The 22,741-nt window shown below is 43.4% G+C and overlaps 1 protein-coding gene across 10 annotated transcripts in view; it reads right to left on the bottom strand.

Annotated features, from left to right (window-relative positions):
• Positions 1 to 869: 869 nt before the first annotated feature.
• The window catches only part of LOC144696489 (chemokine-like protein TAFA-2), a 322,848-nt gene continuing 300,976 nt past the window's right edge, over positions 870 to 22,741 (bottom strand). For 7 of the 10 annotated variants that reach the window (XR_013580181.1, XR_013580177.1, XR_013580174.1 and 4 more), the window contains exons 5-7: positions 20,503 to 20,627; positions 20,221 to 20,356; positions 870 to 2,120 (exon numbers count right to left, since the gene is read on the bottom strand). Coding sequence is in view for 1 of the 10 variants with exons in the window: in XM_078567842.1 (XP_078423968.1) it covers positions 2,109 to 2,120; positions 20,503 to 20,627 (137 nt within the window). In the remaining 9 variants the exon portion in view is untranslated. Of the gene's footprint in view, positions 2,121 to 3,358; positions 3,433 to 20,220; positions 20,357 to 20,502; positions 20,628 to 22,741 lie in introns of all 10 variants that reach the window. The other 3 variants (XR_013580175.1, XR_013580182.1, XM_078567842.1) reach the window with 3 other exon arrangements.

Below are 22,741 nucleotides of genomic sequence, written 5' to 3'. Positions count from 1 at the left end.
GCCCGAGTTCATGCACAAACTCAATTGCTATGAGAAAGAGGCCAGCGTCAAGATGCCGTCTTGCGTGATGGATGCCAATTTGCTGAATTCCTTCAAACAAGGATTAGTGCTGCTTCTGGATCTCCTGGACTTGTTTCGATTACCTGGAGAGCTTGAAGAGGAATTTCCCAGATTTTGTTTCTCAAAAATTGGCCTGGGTTCTTAATCTGGTTTTTCACTACTTCCAGGAGATCACATGATCTTGAGTGGGATGAAGAATGTATATCTTGTCATAATTGTGTGGGACAGGCTGGACGAGCCAAATTCTCAGTGGTAGTGCCCAGAGATAGGGGCACTACCACAGCGCCACAAACCTGATATACACCAACCTATCTACAAGGAGATTATTTAATAGAACTATTAGAGCCATAAAGTCATTACACCATTCAGGCCATCGAGTCCATGCCACCTCTCTGTAATCAATCAGTCCCATTCCCCCGCTCTATCTTCATAGCCATGCAGGTTTATTTTCTTCAAGTGCCCATCCAACTTCCTTTTGAAATCATTCCTCATCTCCACTTCCAACACCCTCATAGGTAGCAAGTTCCAGGTCACTACTATCCGCTACATAAAAGAGTTCTTCCTCACGACTCCCCTACACCTCATGCCCAAAACCTTAAATCTGTGCCCCCTAGACCTGGGGGATGTGGCGAATAAGTCTATAAATTTAAGATGATGTTAAGCTTCAAGATTAGAAGTTTCCAGTGATATAAAGTAAGAGTGGGCAATAAAAATCATAAAAAGCAACTGGAGTATAGAGATAAGAGTAATTGTTGTGGCCATCTTTTTTGAGACTTACATTCTTACAAAAGATCGAAGTTATCTACATCTTTGCTACTTGAATTTTATTTACTGTTTACATTGAAAACAAAGATTTACACAAGTCCAGAAACAAAACAAAAAAAAAAGTTTCAGAAACTGTGCTACATTTTACAGCATCACTGAGATAAACATCTGCTTCACATCTTCCTCCCTTTTGGGTACTGAATCTCCTGCTGCTTTGCAGAGTACACAAGAATCGTTATCATTAAATAATATCTGTAAGGATTTAGTCACATCAAAATCATAACGTCGAATATTCCAAATAAAGATGAGGCTACAGTGATAAACATAACTGCTAAGTAACTTGCATACAAGCAGAACTGATGTTACAACAAGTGTGTTGTGTGTTATTAATATTATTTTGATAATGTAAAAAGATTCTAACACCTTCCGACTTGTTTTCCCATGTAACAATTTAAACCAAATAAAAAGATGTTATTTAGGTATTCCGATAGTGCGCACATTTCACTGAAGTTATTAAAATAGTTTGTATTTGTTCAATTGCCAAAGAACGCCAGCAGTACAGTTGCATCAGAGATTCCTGCAATAACTTCCATTTGATTTATGTATACGGATAAGCATTTACTGTCAAAAGCAGACTGCTGTTTATACACATTTACCATAATGTATTCATTTCTATAACAAAAGGAAAGTCCAAACTGTGAAAAGCTAAAGTCTCTCCATGTTTTGAAATTTCGAGTGTTGATGAGAATGTCTCGACTTGCATCCAGCCAGAGGGCTGTGGCTGCAAAAAGTCACTGAAAAGTGCAAGAGCAACGAGTCTGGTAGTGACGAACTTTAGGACAACTCCATTTCACCTCACTGGTCCAAGAAATCCCATCTCTTGCTCTTTTTCAAATATGTGAACCGTCCATTCAGATACGTCCAAGAATGTCACGATTGCAGTGACGAATCCGAGAGATGATTGATGCTCCTCTTGCGGGTCACATTTTGGAACTGGGCGGCAAAGCTCAACAGGTACAGGTCAGTGGTTCCTCCTCCTATGTATGGCCCATTGAGAAATGACAGACCGGCAAAATCCATATATTGTCAGATTCCAGAACTCCCGTGACTTCTTAAGCTCTTAGTTTTCTTCCTCACATGATTGAGTCCTTGTCTGAGCTCAAGGGAAAGTGTCCCGGGTCGGAGCGGTCATTGTAGAAGCCTACAACAGGCGATGGTTGAAGGAAAGGACCCAACATTTGAGCTAAGGTGTCTTTGAAAAGCAGCCTGTCCTTTCTCATCAACTATCGTGTCACCTAGGAAGAATAAACAGCAACAGAGAGTCAGAGTCTTGTAGAGGAACTAGTCAATCAATAATCTGTAGAACCCCCAAAACAGTTTTACAACTAAAGTCGAAGAAAGTTAGTATATGTTTGTTCCTTGTCTTGTATTTTGATTTATATTTGTAAAGAAAAGGTAGCTGTATGGGCGAGTACTTTCGGTAAACACACACTATTGATCGATCATCATGGATTAGATTTTATTCAATAATTACAGTTGTAAAACTCCTCTGTATTTATCTGTTTTGTGTGGAATACACAGGAGCAAATCAGCTCCTTATCACTGATGGTTATATACTGAGTCTCCATTGAGACTGAAAGCATGATGGCTGTGGTGTTTACAATTGCCAATGAATAATTCTGACAGACTGGGAGAGAAAAGTCATTTTAAGTATTCAAGGAGATAGACAGTAAAAAGTGGATGCACGCGCTGTGATAACATTAGCTGCATCTCATTGATGACTCTTTATTTAGTCTCTTTAGATTGGGAAATCCACACTGCAGCCACAAATCAGTTGAAGTCCCTGTGGGGCACATAGGTGTATACTGTGGAGCCTCAGAGACTGCATATAAATTTCAAATCGACATCCCGATGAATTTGCTGCTGATTACACATGTTTTTTTATCCGATTCTGAATTTATCATCCAGGAGGCTAAAAGTATTAAGAGCAATCCTTTTCCAAACCTGCAGGCCCACTACACTCAAAGGAGGCAAACTAGGGAAAAAGAAATATTATAAGCTCAAAGAAGAACTCTGCTGCCTGATCTTGAAGGGCCAGGGGTGATCATCTTTAGCACAGTAATTTTTTTTTTTAAACAAGTAAGCGGTTTAGTATGGGGGAATAAAAGTAAAGCATATAATGTGACTGGAGTCACAAGTGGGCCAGACCAGGTAGGAACGGTTGCTACCCTCCTGCAGAGGATATTAGTGAACCAGTTCAGTTTTTAAAGCAATTTGACAGCCTCCATCGTCATTTTTTTTCTTCCGAAACCAGGCCACAAGTGACTAGATTTATTGAATTCAATTTTGTAACTCGCTAAAGTGAGCTTTAAGCCCCGTGGGCTGTTAGTGCATCATCATAACAAGCTAGGGTTTGGTGTCTTTCTAATACAGCAAACATTCTTCCAATATTTTGACCCTGACTTTAATTTTTTTTTTTAAATCATTTTACCTGTACACGGAGGAAGCATCAAAGTGAATATTTTCCACTTACTGGGGACAGCCATTTACTGCTTTGGAGAGATCGACAGCTGTCTTTGTCACCAGATGATGATGTCACACTGCTGGCTAAAATACATAGGGAGACTATAAATGTCAACACAGGGCAGCTTCTTGCTTTTAATTAGGAGATTGTATTTTTCAAATATAATTTTTTTAACTACTGATTCAGCAGGCTTTTTTTTTAATTTGTGCTAATACTTATCCTGCACTCTGGTGACAAACAACAAAACCCCAATAATGAGTCGTATATGCCCTTTATGTGAGGGCTCTTAATCCCCCAGCTGATGGCAGCAGTGCCCCTTGGTGGATAGGATTGCCAACTCTGGTTGGCCATATCCTTGAGGTGTCATCACATGACCTCCTGCCTCCAGCTGCCCCTCTTCCACAAACCTGCCATTGGTTGCCTGACATGCCCATCTATGCAGCCCATAGCCTCTCCAGAGCCAACTGGAAAGCAAAGAGACTCTTCATTACCCAACTGGAATATGCTTGGCTCTCAGACAAAACAGCTTTTTTTTCCCCCCCACGTCCAAACCTTTGATGACTAGTAAACAGAAGTGTTCAAAGATATTTTTCTCGTGAAAATATTTTTTTTAAAATTACTGTCCCTGCAATATTTCTCCCAGGTTGTCCCTAACAGCGTCTTGGACACCAAGCCAAGTACCAGAGGGTTGGCAAGTCCGGTGGTGCAGCAGGCACTTCACGTGCAAAAGCTGTGGTGCGTGTGAGGAAACACACAGCACTGAGGTCTCCAACTCAGGGCCCACCTCAGCCTCCAATGGAGCTGAGAAGAGAGGCGAGGTGCAAGGCCACCTGCAGACCAGACCAGCTAAATGCCCCCATGCCATTTTCTCAGCAAAGACCGTTACTGATTTTTTTTTTGGAGAGGCAGAGGCCCTGAGTCAAATACTTAACAGCAGCAGCTTTAAGACAAGTACGCAAGTGGATCCAGCTGCTGGTGTAACCACCCTGCAATATTATTAGAAAATGATGGCAATGCACACTAGGTTGTGATGAAGGGTCTCACCCCCACATGTGAATCCACCTTTCCCCTTTTCAAATACTGACTGATCTGATCATCTTTTTCTTTTATTTCAGTTTTCCAATCGTTAATTTTTTTAATCTCTTTTTATCTGAAGAAACCAGGTTGCTTTGGACCACTGCGAGCCAGCTCTGGGAGACTGCTTCAGGGAGATGTTCCCCACAGTAATGCACTGTTAGATCGCCACATAATCCCAGCCAACTGCACGCAGTGTGACATCATGATCTGGTGACAAAAGGATCTCTCCACGGCTGTCACTGTCTGCTTTCAATAAGTGTGCATGTGTGTTAATGGCAGCGTGTGTGTGTGTATGTGTGTGTGTGTGTGTGCAGTGCATGCCTAATGGTGTTACAATAGCAGCAACTGTGATAAGAAAGCCCTAAATAAAAGGAGTGTCAGCACCGTTCCCAGACATTGGAGCCACACCTTCCCCGAGACCCGGCAACATCGGACACCCACATCCCAAGGGCCTCCTAAACTGCAGTTGAGATTTAATTTGGACCTAAACCTGCAAAGCCAGTATTCCCTCCCTCATCCCAGATCTCCGGCCCGGACTTTAATTAGGAGTGGCACCATTAGTTAAAATAGGCAGGGCACAGCAGCACAAAAAGAGAGCAGGTTTGCACAATTGCGTCAAACATTTATCTGCTAGTAAAGCCAACAGCAGTTTCTAGGATTCTAGCCAATGTGTAATAGGTACTAATGGTGGACTGGAGCCTTGGTTAGATTTAAAATTTCGATCCAGAAATTAAAGGACAAGTGGGGGGGGCAGTTCAAAATGGCCGGCAATGAATCTCATTGCTCGGTTCCCATTGACATCAAAAGGGAAAAGAAAATTGGGTTGGGTGTTAAACAGGGCTGCCAATTCGCTATCAACTGCCGCACACTATGAGCCGGGGAGAATTTCGCCCCCCCAAAGTTACTCCTCTCTGAAACAAAGTGGCTTTGAAGCCAGAAGCGAAACCTGGGACAGTCTGCGTTCGTTGGCAACCGCATCAGCAGTTTTAAATTGCACTGATTTGTAAATCTAAGAGTTATTCCTCTGGAGCTTTGCTCAGCAATTTGTAGCAGATTCCAAAAACAATCCATTTTTTTATGTTGTAGCACAGCTGTTAAAAAATATTCAAAAAAGTAATCTTTATTGATTTTTTTTTTGTCCAATAACTCAAGATTGCAGTGCAAATATTCAATACAATTTAATCAGTCAGAACATAGGATGAGTTTTATTTGAAGTAGCTATGCAGAACCAATCACAACCCAAGAACTGATCGAAAGAAGCTATGGTTGGTACTAACAAGTCCAGCTTTTATGCTACAATAGAAATGTTGCCACTCTTAGATGAGGAAGGAATGACACCAAAAATGGTAAATAAGGTCCTCAAAACATAAAATTATTCAAATTATAGTTCAATTAAAAAAGCTTCAAAGGGCAATGGTCTATTTTTTTTCATGAAGTGCCATCATTGGCCAACAGATGTCACTACTATTGTTCTGACAACAGAGGTGGTTTGTGTGGTAAAGTACAACTAGGGAGCAAGGAGTTTGAGTTTCTTCAGTTCCAACAATATTGAGTTTCTGATCTCATCTAAAGCCAACAGAAGGAGAATTTTTTAATTATTCATTCATGGGATGTGGGCATCACTGGCTAGGCTAGCATTTATTGCCCAGCCCTAATTGCCCTTGTTCAGAAGGCATTTTAAGAGCCAACAACATTGGGCCTAGAGTCACATGTAGGCTAGGCCAGGTAAGGACGACAGATTTCCTTCCCTAAAGGACATTAGTGAACCAGATGGGTTTTTACAACAATGGTTTCATGGTCATCATTAGACTTCTATTAAATTCAAACTCCACCATCTGCCGTGGTGATATTTGAACCCAGGTCCCCAGAGCATTACCCTTGGTCTCTGGGTTACTAGTCCAGCAACAATACCACTACGATATCACCTCCCCCTCATGGGGCAAGGCAAGGTCCTTTTGTATAGCGAGAAAGGACAACAAAGAAGCAAACCAAACCAGTTGCATCCAGACACATAATAGAGGGCTAGATGGGTGCAGCATTGACTTGGGACCTGGCTGAAATTCTTCGCTTAAAAGTCATGTTTGGAACAGGGGACCAAGATAAAAAAAGAATTCAAACTGGCAATCATATGGTCCAGTGGAATTGAAATCCTAGAATCATATGACATACTGCTTTACAAGGCTGAGGTTCATAACAGCTTCAAGTGACACCGTTCAAAGTGTCTTCAGACTGTCATACTGGTGCAATTGGAGGTGGTTTTCTGAAACCTGTGGGCGGGTCAAAGCACATTTTTGGGAGTCATATTGAGTGAGTTCAATGCTTTTTTACACCTGTCTTGAATCATGAACATTATTTCGGAGCACTTAAATCTCCATTACCCCATCGTTGAGCTACCAAAAAATGAATTATAGTACGAAATTAAAGTTGACTCTCTAAGAAGGTGCAACAATAAGCATGTTTGTTTGCTCTCAACCCAGTTATACTGGGCAGTGGTTCCATAGTCAAAAGCTGGCTCCAATTTGGCCCCAATTACTACAATAGTGGCAATTCACATTTCTGTCGCACTTTTAAGGTAGTAAAATGTTCCAAGACTCTTCACGGGAGTATTGCCAATTTGACATCAAGCCACATAAGGGGAAATATTAGGACAGATGAGATAGGTTTGAAGGAGGCAAAGGTAGCAAGGCAGAGAGCTCTAGGGAGGAAATTCTAGAGCTCAGGGTCTAGACAGATGAAGGCACGTCCGCCAGTAGCAGAGCAATAAAAATCGAGGATACATAAGAGGCTAGAATTGGAGGAGCACAGAGATCTCAAAGATTTGTATGTCCAGAGGAAGTTACAGAGATAAGGAGGGATGAGGCCATGGAGGGGTTTGATAACAAGGATGAGAATTTTAAGGTTGAAGTGTTGCCAGACCTGGAGCCAATGTTGATCAGCGAGCACAGGGATGATGGGTGAAGGAGACTTGGTGCAGGTTAGGAATGGGGGCAGCAGACATTTGTCAACCTCACTCAAGAGAATCAACTGAGATGGGCGGCATAGGGAAAGAAATAATGCAGTAGTTTGACAGGAATTGGGTTGTGAGGTTGAGGTTAAGGCAGAGGTAAAGCTGTGTTGCATTATTGAGAACCAGGCTATACTTGGCCTGAAAGTGCGTAATTCCTTCGCTTGGGCTGTGGGAATGTTCTGATCCTGAGCACTGGCATCAGTCACCTTGATAAGGCCAAATTAATCTAAAAATTGTGGGGGTGTTTTTTGGTTTAAAGTTGAGAAATTAAAATAACTTAATAAGTGCAGTAGCAGCACCTATTGGTAGAGTAAGGTACTACATGACTAAGAGGCTGCATTATACCAGCCCAGGCAACATGATTGCATGGATATTTTGTATAACTGCCATTTATTCCATTCACTTCATGCATTTTTACCTAATCGGCTTCTGAAACATATACTCAGTGGACCACAAGGCTGAATGAGGATTACATAGCAAATAAAATGTTAGTTATTATGCCTGCATTTAGTTGCTATAAAGGATCTTTCCAAGTTTATACAACAGCATGATGAGCTGCCAACTGGGAACAGACTTGTGCAAAGCTGAATTAAATCTATCGGAATGATTAAGCTCTTCTGTAAGTGGAAAGAGAGACATCTGAACAGCAAAGCAGTGTTATTAGTTTTATATTAAATAAAATTCAGGAGGATAGAATGTAACAGTACTCCTGATTAGGAGGCTATTTTTGTGTCTTCGCAAAACTATGATGAGAGATTAAAGGGCTGCAGAACACAATCTTAACTAAAAAGACTTGACAGCGTACAACTGATGCACTATCTTGTCTTCAATTACATGACCACTGATGTCATTTATTTGAACTGTCATATGGGTTATTGATTTTACAGGGTGTTGTGAAAGGCAGACAACACAAGAGAACAAAGTGCAAGTGAGGTTACACCCCGACCTCTGGTCAATAACTTATTTCCACTACATGGTCAGAAGTCAGGTCTTACGGAAACAGCTTCGTAGAAAAGAATCTGATGAGGAGCTGGTTAGGTTGCTCTCAATGCTCCTCAACCATGGCTTTCTTACCTCTAGCCTCAACTATCTTAATGCACTGGTCTCCCACTTTCTACTCTCCATACAATTGAGCTCATCCAAAACTCTGCTGCCTGTTTCTTAATTCACACCAAGTACCATTCCCCTATCACCCCTGTGCTCATGGCCCCCCAGTCAAGCAACATCTTGGCTTTAAAATTCTCATCCTCGTTTTAAAATCCGTCCCTGGCCTTACCCCTCCCTATCACTGTAATGTCTGCCAGCCCCACAACCCTCCGAGATCGCTGTACTCCTCTAATCCTGGCCTCTTGTACGTTTTCATTTATAATCGCTGCACCATTTGTGGCTGTGCCTTCAGTTGCCCAGGCCCCAAGCCCCGGAATTCCCTCCCTACACTTCACCATCTCCCTACTTTGCTTTCCTCCTTGAAGCCTTCCTCTTTGACCAAGCTTTAGATCATCAGACCGAACATCTCCTTATGTGACTCAGTATCATACTATAATGCTCATGTAAAACAGCTTTGGGATATTTCATTACATTAAATATGGTGTATAAATATAAGTTGTTGTTATTAGCAGGAGAGGGAAAAGCAGAACTGATCCAAGGGTTTCCATAGCTGGTCACAACCTGAACATTTGTGCTGTTTCCCTCACCCCACCATTCCAGTATCCCGCTGATAGTCTCACTATTGGAAGATTGCGGACAACAGTGAACCTGTACCCATGCAGCAAGTGGAAATGGTCAGGGAAAATGAAGAGAAGAGAAACGTTTCCCCAAGAACGGAAAGGTAAGTCATTAGAAACCTAATAACATGAAGATCAATTTAGAATGCCAATTCTGTTGTAATTGGATTTGTATAGGGACGTGTGTGGTGCGTGCATGTGTGTGGTGTGTGAGTGTGGTCTGTGTGCATGTGTTTGTGTGTGTACATGTGTGTGTGTTAGACTTTCCTTCATGTCACCGACATTATTCAAATATACCTATTTCCATCCCTGTGTTAATTTATTTTCTGATTCTCTTGTCCATGAAAGAACAAGGAGAGTTTAATAAAGGACTCAACCCTAACAAAGGCATTGTGTCAAAATATTGATTAACATATTTCAAAATGACACATCACTTCATGCACGTTGTGTATAATGATGAGACAGTGGTTACCTACACCCAGACCCTTGACGCATGCAAGATGTCAGTTTGGTGAGGCAGAATGGGCATGAGCCGGTGCTAAGTAGAATGAAGGGAAAGGGAGCTTAGGGCTCCACACAAGTCCTGACCTTTTCAATTCCCCATCCCACCATTTTCATTTACTTCATAAAAAGTGTCAATGTCACATCTCTCAGAAATTCCCAGAATCCTCCCAGCACCACATTAGGGTTCCCCTTGTCCTCACCTTCCACCCCTACAGTCTCCACATTTAATGGATCAACCTCCAGTATTCCTGCCACCTCCAGCGTGATGCCATCACCAAATATGTTTTCCCCTCCCCTTGCCTGTCAGCATTACAAAGGGACTGTTCCTTCTATGACACCCTGGTCCATTCCTCAGTCACTCCCAACACCTTGGCAGCTTGCCAGACAAAGAACGGGAATGAACCTACCCCTTTTACCTCCTCTCTCCTCACTGTCCAAGGCACTAAACACTCCTTCCAGGTGAAGCAGTGGTTTACATGTACTTCCTTCAACCTAGTATATTGCATTCGCTGATTACGATGTGGTCTCCGCTACACTGGGGAGGCCAAATGCAGGTTGAGTGGTCGCTTTGTGGAACACCTCCGTTCAGTCCGCAAGCATGACTCTGAGTTTCCAGGGGCTTGCCATTTTGATTCACTTTTCTCTCAAGCTGACATCTCCGTCTTCGGCCTACTGCGGTTGAAGCTCAACGCAAGCTCAAGGAACACCACCTCCATCTTTTGATACAGCCTTCTGTTCAAACCATAAGCTCTGTACCCCCATTTTGTTTCTGTTTTTTTTGCTTTTCATGTGCCAGTCTTAAGCTTGCTTTTCATACCTTTGCTTTCGGACACAGCTGTTCATTATTCTACCATCCTTTTTTATTTATTCATTCATGGGATGTGCGCTTCATGGCTGGGCCCAGCATTTATTGCCCATCCCTAGTTGCCCTTGAGAAGGTGGTGGTGAGCTGCCTTCTTGAACCACTGCAGTCCGTGTGGTGTAGGTGCACACACAGTGCTGTTAGGGAGTTCCAACTCACACACCCACCCTGGACAAACCTTTTGTTTCTTTACTACAATCATCACCCACCCCCTTTGCCTTTTGTGCCCTGAAATCTTTGGTCAGTTAATCTCTCCTGTCCTCCAAACTTTCACAGGCCTTCCCTTTTTTCCTTCCTCCCTCTTCCCCCTTTCACATGCTCAAGGCTGCTACATTTCTATCTTCCTTCAGCTCTGAAAGAAAGGTCCTTAACCAGAAACATCGGTGGGGGGTGGTCGATTTTCCGGTCCCGTCCACTACAGGAATCATTGTGGGCGGGACGGGAAATTTGACAGACTGGCAAAAGGCCTGTTGGCTTTGGGTGGGAATTCTCGGTCCTGCGGTGGGCAGGACTTGGAAAATCTTAGCTCATTAACCCTGTTGCTTTCTCCACAGATGCTGCCCGACCTGCTGAGCATTTCCAGCATTTTTGTTTTCATTTCTGATTTCCAGAATCTGTAATATTTTGCGATTGTTTTAGTGGAAGAGGGGCCTTGCATCCATTAAGCACTCCCCACCGGAGTTACTTTCGGCACATGGGGCAGAATTTTCTGCCTGTCGGGCGGGTGGGCCCGACCCAATCTCCGGCGGACGGGGAGCCGCCATTTTATGTGGGCGGGCCTTGCATGATGTCCGGTGGGAAGCGCTATGCGCTTCCTGTGCGGGCGGGGGGGGTGGAATCCCCAAAAGCGAGAGTGCAGCCTCAGGGAGATCGCTTACAGTTTGAAAAATATTAAAAATAGAAAAAAAAATATTCCCTAACATGTCCCCCTCGTGTGACAATGTCACATGAGATGGGACATGTTCATAATTTACAAATTAACTTTATTAAAGTTTTTAAAACCCTACATGAAACCTCATCCCGCCGCTGGGTGAGGTTTCATGTTTTATCTATTTGCCGCCGGGACTCCTGGCCTGCCCGCTAACCTTAAGGTTGGACGGGCAGGTCCTTTAATTGTTTTAATGATCCTGTCAATGGCCTCAATTGGCCATTGACAGGTCATCGGGCCCGCAGCTGATTTTGCTGCGCCCCCGCCTTCCTGAAAATTTAAATGGACGGGGATGATGTCGGGGGTTCCGCCTGATGTCATCCCACATCACTTTATGCGTCAGCGAGTGGGCCCCGCCCCCTGCTCGCCGACGGCAAAATTCTGCCCGTGGTGTCAACAACTTGCATTTATATAGGGCCTTTAACATAATTAAATGTCCCAAGTGCTTCAAAATTTGAACACAACTTGATACTGAGCCACATGAGGAGATATTAAAGCCAAAAAACTGGGTCAAAGAGGTAGGTTTTAAGGAGGAGAAATATGAATAGAGACAAAAAAGGCTTCGGGAGGAAATTCCAGAATCTGGGCCCCAGGCAGCTGATGGCACAGCTACCAGAGGTGGAGCAATTAAAATCACTTTGCACGAGGGCAAGATATCCTTAGCATCCATCCACAGGATAATCTCAGCATTTGTGCATTTAATAACACAGGTTGAATATTCCTGCATCGCTCGTACGCTTCCTAATAACACCTACAGTTCATAATTGAACTCGAGATTTATTGATTCAAGAATCTAGAAACCAACATTCCTACTTAAAAATTCCACGTAAAGCATAATGGCCTGAAAATCCCTTGGCAGAGCTCCTGCTGTGCCAGTGCATCAGAAGCACTACTGCAGTCTGACGAACGGCATTGCCTCAGAACAATGAGGTCTATTCCTACATTATGATTTAGTATGGCCATCGTACTTCATCAACGTTGTTATATAAAAGCTGCTGATTGCGATGGCCTGCTTACCCATATGTGCCCACTCTTCCATCTGATCAACTTAAGAACATTTACACTTTTATAATGTTTCCCTGCCTAATTTATCCCGGCTTTTAAAGCTTACGCAAGACTTCGATAATAATGGATGTGCAGGAGTACAGTGGGCTGTAATTATGTATTCTGTCCTTCAATCATGCTGCCTATCTTAGGTTATAGCTACGCTAATGACCAGGCATTTATTATTGCTATTCAATTATATTTCAATGAGTAGGATGAAATTCAATGGGAGCTGTGGAATGATTACCGTGTTAATGAAAAATAAGAGGAGTGGAAACCTGGAATTGTGTGCCACAAAAGCGCTGGGGATACTGGGACAATTGGAGGCTTTTGAGGCAGAGATCCATGGATTTTTACTGGGTAAAGATATCAAGGGATATGTTGCTAAGGCAGGTAAATGGAACTGAAGTGCAGATCAGCCAAGATTGAACTGAGTGACAGAGTAGGCCCGAGGAGCTGAGCGCCCTATTCCTGGTCCTCTGATGAGTTCAGTAACTTTTTTTCTTTTGTTTCATGGGCATAAAGGCAACTTGAAACTCCTCAGGCGATTATCTTCTCAGCCTTCAGAAATTGTTTTTATTCATTCATGGGATGTGGGCAACACTTTCCAAGGCCGGTATTTACTACGTCTGAGAAAGCAGTGGTGAACCACCCTTCTCGAACCACTGCAATATGCATAGTGAAGGTGGTCACAGTTTCAGTAAAATGGAGTGGCTTACTAGGCCATTTTAGATGGCAGGTAACCACATTGCTTTGGGTCTGGGGTGGCAAATGGGTGAAGACGGCAGATTTCCTTCCCTAAAGGGCATTACTGAACCAGATGGGCTTTGACAACAATGGGTAGTTTCACTGGCACTATTACTGACAGTAGCTTCCTGCTCCACATGTATTTTATTAACTGAATTTAAACTCTTCCCCAGCTGCCGTGGTGGGATTTGAACTCACGTCTGCTAGATCCTGGGTGACCGACCTGTCCTGTAATCTGGCCACTCATCCTGCGTCCCAGGTCAGGCCTTCTCAGTGCGTGTTTTTGTCCCTGATTTCTCCTGCCTGGGATTTCTACTGCAGCAGTTGTTTCTGCACATGCATCAGGCACGGCAAGCTTGACGGTGTCTGTTGGGGCCTGTCATGCATCGCTGAGTGGTGGGGTCCAAGCGGCAGCATCAGAAGCGAAGTGGATCGCACGGCTGCATGTTGCAACCCACCCCCGCTCCCAAGGACCCAACCCCACCCCACTGCCATCAAGGTCTCACCATCACTGCCCCACCCCCACTCTGTTCTCAGGGTATCAGATCACCCCCTCCCCCGCTGCTCTCAGCAGCACCCCCAGGCAAAAGCGCACCTCATTTCTTTCGCCAGAATTGTTCACCCTGGCTTGATCACTAACCCTGGCTGCTGGATTTTAGTCAACTAACATTACCACAGTGCTACCGTGTACCCCCTTAATCAGAGGGAAAGAAACGTGACCTGAAGTTTGGAATTGGTCAGGCGTATGTCAAGGAATTTTGCACACGGAAGACAACTTTTTGTTTCACACCTCAGGGCCTCTTCATTTCTGGGCTGCCACCCAGGCCCAGTGAACAACGGCTCAGCTGAAGCATTCAAATTCAAGGAATGGACAAATTCAGCACTAACGGGTACAATCCTTTCCTCCTTAGAGCAGAGGAGGCTAAGAGGGGATTTAATAAAGGCGTTTAAAATCATGGAGTAAACAAAGAGAATCTCTATCCAGTGCTCAAGGAGAAATAATGAGAGGGCACAGAATCAAGGCATTTGGCAAAACAACAAACCAGAGGCGACATGAGGAAAAACTTCTTGACACAGTCGGTAATCACGATTTGAAATACACTTCTGATACAGATTCAACAGTAAGGGAATTGGATAAATACTTGAAAGAGGGAAAACTGGAGAGACGTGAGGAACTAACTGGAGATATGTTGGATTGGCTGGATTGCCCTGCGAAAGGGTCAGCACACATTCAATAGGCCGAAGGGCCCACCTTTTGCACTGGACCATTTTATGATTCTAATCTTATGTCAAGCCGAACAGAGGTCAAGGTATTCTGAGAGGGCCATGAGCGTGAACCCAAGCGGCTAGATGCTCTCAGTGGGATGTTGTAGTGAGTGACCACCAAGTTGAAAATCCCCTCGGAGTGACAGATAAAGTTTGCGGACCCTTTCAGCTGAAAAAGGAACATGCAGCCATGTAGATTTTTTTTAAAATAGGGGATCAAAAATTGCAGGGAATGTAAATTCGTTAACAAGCCATTTATGGAACTAAAATGGTACTGATGAGTGGATTAGATTTGTCATTTCAAAAACTATTTTAAATTTATTGCATGTTTATACTGAGTCACAGAGCTTGAACTTCACTTTGGCTCCATATTGAAGAGCGGCAATTCATTTTATTTTACGTTGAAGTGCCCAAATGATGTTCATTCTTCATCCTGACTGAAATGATTTTGAAGCTGGGGAGTTAAAGCGCTACAGTTGGGAGGAAAGAACAGTGCTCCCATGGCAATATGCAAATGATGCAACATGATACACATTCTGAAAAGGTCTTGGGTAATAAAGTTGTCTCACATGACATAAAAATATTTATGAACATCTATAATCTGTTTTCCATTCAGAGCCCCGTGTACCATTGCATATCACTCAACAGAGCTACAGGCAATGGTGTAAAATAACAAATGATTCCAGTTTAATTGTACAGGATTTTTTTTTTTCACAATTATGTTTAATTGAACAATTTAAATGTTTTCAATTAAGCTCTAGTCTTTATTCAGTGAAGACTCTTGGCCTGAAACTTCTGAAGGCCTGAAATACTGCTGGAAGAAGATGAGGTTGAGATTCTGGCTGCTGGCATTGGCCACGTTCCAAATCGCGAGGGGAGGCCTTTTTACACAAAGGTAGGGGTGTGCAACAGCACTTCCTAACTATCTGCGCCCCTGGAAGGGGAGGGTTGGTGCTGATCCTAATACAAAAATAGGATAGATCGTGCAGCTACCACCTTCCCAGTCATTCTCAGGATACAGGCATTGTGGTGTTGCTTCTGCCATTGGATGTTGAGTATGTTTCCTCTTCTGATGGCAGAACATTAGAATTCCTCATTGGGCCAGAGAAGGGTAAAAGGCGCAATGGTCATGCCTCAAATTCCAGCAGAACAACCCTACCATGGTACATCTCTTCAATGGCCTCTCTATAGTTTTTTTCTTGAGAAATGTGTTTCTAAAGTGTTTGGTCTTCAATGGCCTCTCAGTAAACAGCAACAATAACATGTATCTATATAGTGCCAAGGTGCTCACAGGAGCATTATAAAACAAAATTTGACGCTGAGCCACAAGGAGAAATTTGGACAGATGACTAAAAGCTTGGTCAAAGAGCGCTTAAATGGGGAAACAGACGTAGAACAGTGGAGAGGTTTGAGGAGGGAACTCTATAGCTTAGGGCCTTGGCGTCTGAAGCCATGGCCACCAATGGTATAATGATTTAAATCATTGATGCTCAAGAAGCCTAAATTCAATGAGCACAGGTGTCTCAGATGGTTGTGGGGCTGAGGAGATTACAGAGGTATGGAGGGCTGAGGCTATGGAGGGATTTGTAAACAAGGGTGAGAATTATAAAGTTGAAAAATTGCTTAACTGGGAGTCAATATCGGTCAGGGAGCAAAGGGGTGATGAGTGAATGGGATTTGGTGTGAGTTGAGATACAGGCAGGAGAGCTTTGGAAAATGTCAGGTTTATGGAGGGTAGGACCTGGGAGGCTGGCCAGGAGTGTATTGGAATAGTCACGTTTAGTGGTAAGAAAAGCATTGATAAGGCTTTCAATGGCAGATGAGCTAAGGCAGGGTGGAGTCAGGCGATGTTATAGAGGTAGAAATAGGCTGTCTTAGTAACTCTTTCGAGTACATTCACAGTTCTTTGACTTTTTTTTTTCTGGGAGCGGGACATGAACCCACAACCTTCTGACTCAAAGGCGAGGGTGCTATGAACTGAGCCACAGCTGACACCTCAGGCTGTCTTAGTGATGGCACAGGTATGTGGTCAGTGTTAATTGTATATTAATTGTAATTAATTGTATGCAGGTGGTGAGCATTAACTGGGGAGTCACTTGAGCACATATAAATAGGAACGGCCTGAAAATCTGGTGGTTGGATTAGGGGGTCCAAGTTTATAATGTGCATCTCTAAATAAAACTAATAAATGTTTGTAAAAATTGGTTCCAGTTTTATACTTTACTGCCTGACTCTCCAGAATATGACAGTCAGAAGCTTATCTCGGGGTCAAACATGATGCAAGATTACTAAGGCTGGTTCAGCCTCAGACAGTTGCCATAGAAAGGCATGGAGTCAGTGGCTAGGGAGTGGAGTTTGTGTTGGGTGCTAGGAATTTCAGCCGCTCCACACATAAAATTCTGGGAATATAATCCGACACATAGAAATGTGATCGCCAGTTTTCTGACGGGAACATCTTACAGCAACGTGCCGAGGAAATTAGTCCGAATGTGTTGGTTGTTTTGTACAGGGACAGCAAAGACCAGGATTTCTACCCTACAGCGTTTAACATTAGCGCCTGGATGTAAGGCATCACCAGGATGCATATTAGAGAGGTAAAATCAGCTGGGGAGGATTTCACATCTCCAGAGGACCCCCTGCCCTACCTCACGATTTCCCTTTTGTTACAGGCTCTATTATGGGCATGTGCCTCTTCCTTGTCCTTTAATCCTCTTTGCCCATTGTCCTGTACCCAGGAAATATTCCACAGCCTCCCACTATCGCCTCCAAGCACTAAAGTCAAAAGTCCAGCCCTTTTGTGTTTTCAGATCTGGGTTGGGGCAGTTGAAAATGAATTTGGTGACTGATGATGGTACATAGTTGTTTCGGCAAAAGATGGTAAAATTGGTCAAAAATAATCTTGAAACTATTTTTAAGATTCTTTAACCCTATATATAAATTTTATTTTTTTTAAAAACTCACGAATCACAGAATGGTTACAGCGCAGAACGAGGCCATTCAGCCCATTGTGCCTGTGCTTGGTCTCTGAAGGAGCAACACAGCTGGTTATCCTGCAATGGGTTTTGCGAATTAAGCATTATTCAGAGAGCCTTGATTTTCTCAAAAAATACAACGGAGGATTCCTGCTGACTGGTGAGAATGCAGTCGTTCCTGAGGTGACACCCATTGCTTACAGTGCATGTCTAAACAGAGTCATTTGTCAAGCACCATGAATGCAGTCTATTTGACTGTTCCAATGCTGAGGTAAAGCATTTACCAAGTGAGAATAGCAGATAGTACAGAAAAAGCAACTGCATCAGCTGTTCTATTTGGGCACTGATATTGTCTGTACGAGATGGGGCACAGAGGTGACTGCATTGCACACTCTTCTGTGAGAATTACACAAAGGATATTGGAAAGTGTCTTTGGTCTGGTCCAAGGATTACATCCACAGGTTAAACAGCCATTGTCATGAGCAATTTGTGGTTTAAATGCCAGACATGCCTCATGGAAGCAGAAAGCCACTCACAACAAACCACTGTTCTGAATTGTGAAGTAAAATCTGCACAGGCTTAGCTTACCTGAAACAGAACCATTGAGCACATTTATATAATAGCGTAAGAAATAGGGGCAGGATTAGACCATACAGATCCTCAATCCCACTCCGCCATTCAGTATCGTCACAGCCCATCTTTTGTCTCAAGTTCACTTTCCCAACTGCTCCCATGTCCCTTCGTTCTCTGAGAGCCCAAAATATAGATTCAATGATGGAGTATCCACAAAGCTCTTGGATAGACAATGCCAAAGATTCACGAGCACAAATTTCTCCTCATTTCAGTCTTAAATAGCCAACCCCTTATCCTGAGACTGTGCCCCCGTGTTCTAGATTCCCCAGTCAAGGGAAACAACCTCTCAGTGCCTACCCTGTCAAGCCCCTTCAGAACCTTGCGTGTGTTAATGAGATATCACTTCTAAGCCCCAGAGAACCTTTGCTCAGCCTTTCATTGTAAGACAACCTTCTGTTCCATGGAACCAATCTAGTCAACCTTCGCTGTAACTGCGTCCGAGGCAAGTGTATCCTTCCTGGGATATGGAGACATTATAGAATAAATTCATCTATTTCACTGTTCCTGACACAGGAAGAGAAATAGGTTAAAATGAAAGCAAAATGCTGCGGACGCTGGAAATCTGAAATAAAGACAGAGTGGGCTGGAAAAGCTCAGCAGGTCTGGCAGCGTCTGTGGAGAGAGAAACAGAGTTAACATTTCAAGTCTGATGTGACTCAGTTCTGAAAAAGAGTTATATTGGACTCGATTGACTGTGCTTCTTTCTCCAGAGAAACAAGGTGCTGTGACCTGCTGCACTGATTCTCTGACCTATGCACCCTGGTAGGTGCAACTGGTGAATTTACTCTTATGACCCCAGGGTTTCAGCAGACAGGCTTCTGCTTCACAGTGAGGCTAGAGTAGCAGTATTAATACAGAATTAGGAACTGGCCTGACCTGATAGCCAAGAAATAAAGACTGCCTGGAGAAATTAGCTGCAAGCTTAGTTTGATACCACATGGAGTTTAACTGCAGTTTGGTACCACATGGTCTCTTGGACTATTTTACTTTTTGTAACTTTGAGTTCTCATCAACGTAAGGGTTGTTAGTGCTGCAGAATAGAACTCTTTCTATTTCAGACATTCAGTGTCACAGAATTATAGCATGGTTACAGCACAGAAGGAGGCTATTCTACCCATCAAGTCCATGCTAGCTTGCTGCTAGAGCAATCCAGCTAGTTCCACTCCCCTGCCCTTTCCCTTCATCCCTGTATTTTCTTTTCCCTTCAGGTGCTTATTCAATGCCCAATTTAAAGCCATGATTGAGTCTGCCTCGACCACACTCCTAGGCAATGGATTCTGGAACCCAACCACTCGCTGCATAAAAAAGATCTTCCTCAAGTTACCTTTGATTCTTTTGCCAATTACTTCAAATCCGTGTCCTCTGGTTCTCGTCCTTTCCACTAATGAGAACAGTTTCTCACTATCTACTCTGTCTCCATGGTTTTGAACACTGCTATCAAATCTCTTTGCTCCAAGGAAAACAACCCCAGCTGCAGGTATCAGGTACAGGACAACCAGATGCAAAGCATCCACTATTCTATTCAAACCATGTGCTTCAGCCCAACTTCAAAACCACACCCCTTCCTGTACTGCACCAGTGTAACATATTTTCCACACAAGCTCTCTTGTGAGAATACCAAATTTGGACATCTTTTGGATGTTGACCCATATCCACCAAGAGAGATGAAAGGACATTTCTTCATATGCACTTATTCAGTATTTTTACACACTCAGAACAGTCAATTTTGAACTGCAATCACTAGTGTGTTTGCAAACTGAGTAGCCAATTTGTGCACAGCAAGGTCCCACAGACAGGAGTGAGATAATCAAATAGTTAATTTGTTTTGGTGTTGTTGCTTGAGTAATTAATGCTGTCCTGGATACCAGGAGACAACCTGCTCAACTTCCAAATAAAAAGCAGCAATAGGTCTTTATGTCCTCTGGACACTGGATTCAAGCGGTGCACGCTCATTTTACTTAAGCCCCTTGGCTTCAGCAGATAGAGGACACTTTCGTCCGATCCATTTGGGCTGGCTTTGAATCCAGGTCACAGAGGTAAAAGTTGAAAGGTCAATGGCAAACCCAATGCACCACCTAATTCAGCTTAGACAACATTGCAAACCTACCTGGAGTTCATTTAAATGTTGAGATAGTTGTCGGAACTGTCACCTGAGGAGGTCTCTCCTGGGCAGGAGAATTGGAGTTCCAGCGGTAAATGGGAGTTTTACCTGGCTGGAACCCCTACCAATCTCCAACCAGCAGCTGCAGTATAAATGCAGTTCAAGTTAAAGTCATTTGTATTGTGAAGCAGGCAATCCAAAAATGCCACCTTTTTTTACACTAGCCTGAAATTCATTCTGAAATTCAAATATTTTCTGGTTTGCAAAGATTGCAGATGATTGACTTACCTTGGTGGTCTTTACTTTATTCCCAGAGGCACAGCTCCAACCAGTACGATCTGGCAATACTTTACATTCCTCTCCTTCAAGGCATGGCTGCATTTGACACCACCATTTCTGTAAAACTATTGAGGCTGTTTCAACAGGAAACAACAGTTTATTAGCTTAGGTTCCCATAGAAAGGCAAACACAAGTCCAACACATACTGTTACCATGAAGCAGTGGAGCACATTTCTATTATTATTCCAGTTTTCCCCCCCTCTTCTTGTATAGCTCTTGGTCTCCATACCTAGGGGAAGGAGCCTTGGAGGGAGTGCAATGAGGGTTCACTAGATTGATGCCTGATGGGAGGGCTGTCCCACAAGGAGAGATTGAGTAGAATGGGCTTCTCCTCACGGGGAATTTAGAAGAGTGGGAGATGATCTCATTGAAATGCTAAAAATTCTGAGAGGGCTTGACAGGATAGAGGCAGTTCCCACTGACTCACGAGTGAAGAATGAGGGGACATAAGGCTGGATTTTTGTGGAGTTGGAAAGGCTCCATGGACCTTTAAAAAATGGTGGGCGGGACCTGGACGCAGATGTCCCGCCGCCATTTCCAACAGATCCAATTTTTGCCAGCATGGGTGAAGGGTGCAAGGCGTGCTTCACACAGGCAGGAAACCCAAACCCAGCAGGGCCATTTTAACTTAATATTGAGTTCAAACAGACTTCATTTTCGTTGTTCCAAAGGCCTTAAACTGTGGTGTGGGAGTCAAGTATTAATAAAGTATATCTAAACACTCTTGAAGGATGAATAAGGTCTGTTTAAATGTCATGATCTGAAGTTTTCTAAAGCCCCTAATTTTTAAACTTGGAAAGAAAACAGGCTTAAGCTGCCAATGAGAGCTTAAAAAAACCTCTGCTGGATTTCTTTGATTGACAGGCCACCTGGTATAGAAAAATATCATGACCACCTGCTCCACAGTTTCAATAGAACTCTTGTTGACATTGCCCAGGGGCTATCGCTATGTAATTCTGAATGCTTCACTGAGTTTCAAAAGCTAGAAAAGCATTATCTCTGCAGGGGGTTCTAAGTTCACAGTTTCGTTGACAGTATAATCGATTGTCGTTAAAAACTCATCTGTTTCACTAATGTCCTTTGGGGAGGGAAATCTGCCACCCTTATCTGATCTGGTCTACATGTGACTCCAACACAATGTAGTTGAGTCTTAACAGCCCCCCTCTGAAATAATCTAGCAAGCCACTCAGTTGAGGGACAATTAGGGATGGGCAACAAATGCCAACAATGCCCATGAAAGAATAAAGGAAAAAAATAAATAAATGGGAGTTTTTCACTACCATGTGCATAAGTAAGAGCTGCATTTGATTGTTAGAAATTATTTTTCCATCTCGGCATGGCTGCTGAAGCCTGCCCTTGGTGGCTGCTGGGTGATAGCTTTGGAGGTAGAATGGGGGTAAGAGGGGCATGATGCTGGGTAGTGGGCATGAGCTGGCATGGAGGTGGCATGTGAGTATGAGGTGGCAAGGGTGGGCGGGGTTGAGGGGGTGTAAGAGGTGAGAGCTAGAGGGCCCATGAGGCTTCTAAAGCAACAGAGACAAAGTCTCAGAGAACCAAGACAGGCCTTATAACCAGCTCACCTCAGCACTCAACCACCCCTGTGGCCACCTACAATCTGCTTCCTGGGTCTGCGGCCCAACCTTATTCTGCCCCACCCTCCCTGGGATGAAAGTTGTATCTAAGGGGGCCCTTTGAACCGAGACGGGTTTGTCAAGTAGGGAAATTTCCTGACCCAGGTTCCCACCTCAGTAGCGAAAATCCAGCCAATAATCTCGGGATAAGGAATCAGCCACTTAGGACTGAGATGAGAAGAAATATCTTTACTAAATACACCAATTACTAAAAGTTGCACAGGTTAGCATGGCCATAAAAAAACAAACCAAGCACCAGGCTTTATTTCTACCGGGAAAGGATTGAAAAGTAGGGAAGTTAAACTAAACTTTTACTGAACCTTGGTTAGACCCCACTTAAGAGTACTGTGTGCAATTCTGGTAACCATATTGTAAAAGGGATAAAGAGGCACTGGAGAGGGTGCAAAGAAGATTTACAATGAAATGCATGCGTATACTTATCAGGAAAAGACTGACATGCTGGGTCTCTTTTCTCTCAAAAAAAGGCTAAGGAATGATGTAATAAAGGTCTTTAAAATAATGGAAGCTTTTGTTAGATGGATACAGAGAGAACATTT

Source organism: Cetorhinus maximus, chromosome 22 (assembly GCF_964194155.1).
Source record: "Cetorhinus maximus chromosome 22, sCetMax3.hap1.1, whole genome shotgun sequence".
Lineage (NCBI taxonomy): Eukaryota > Metazoa > Chordata > Chondrichthyes > Lamniformes > Cetorhinidae > Cetorhinus > Cetorhinus maximus.
Note: the sequence above shows the minus strand (reverse complement) of the source record. Positions and strands in the feature narration are given on the sequence as shown.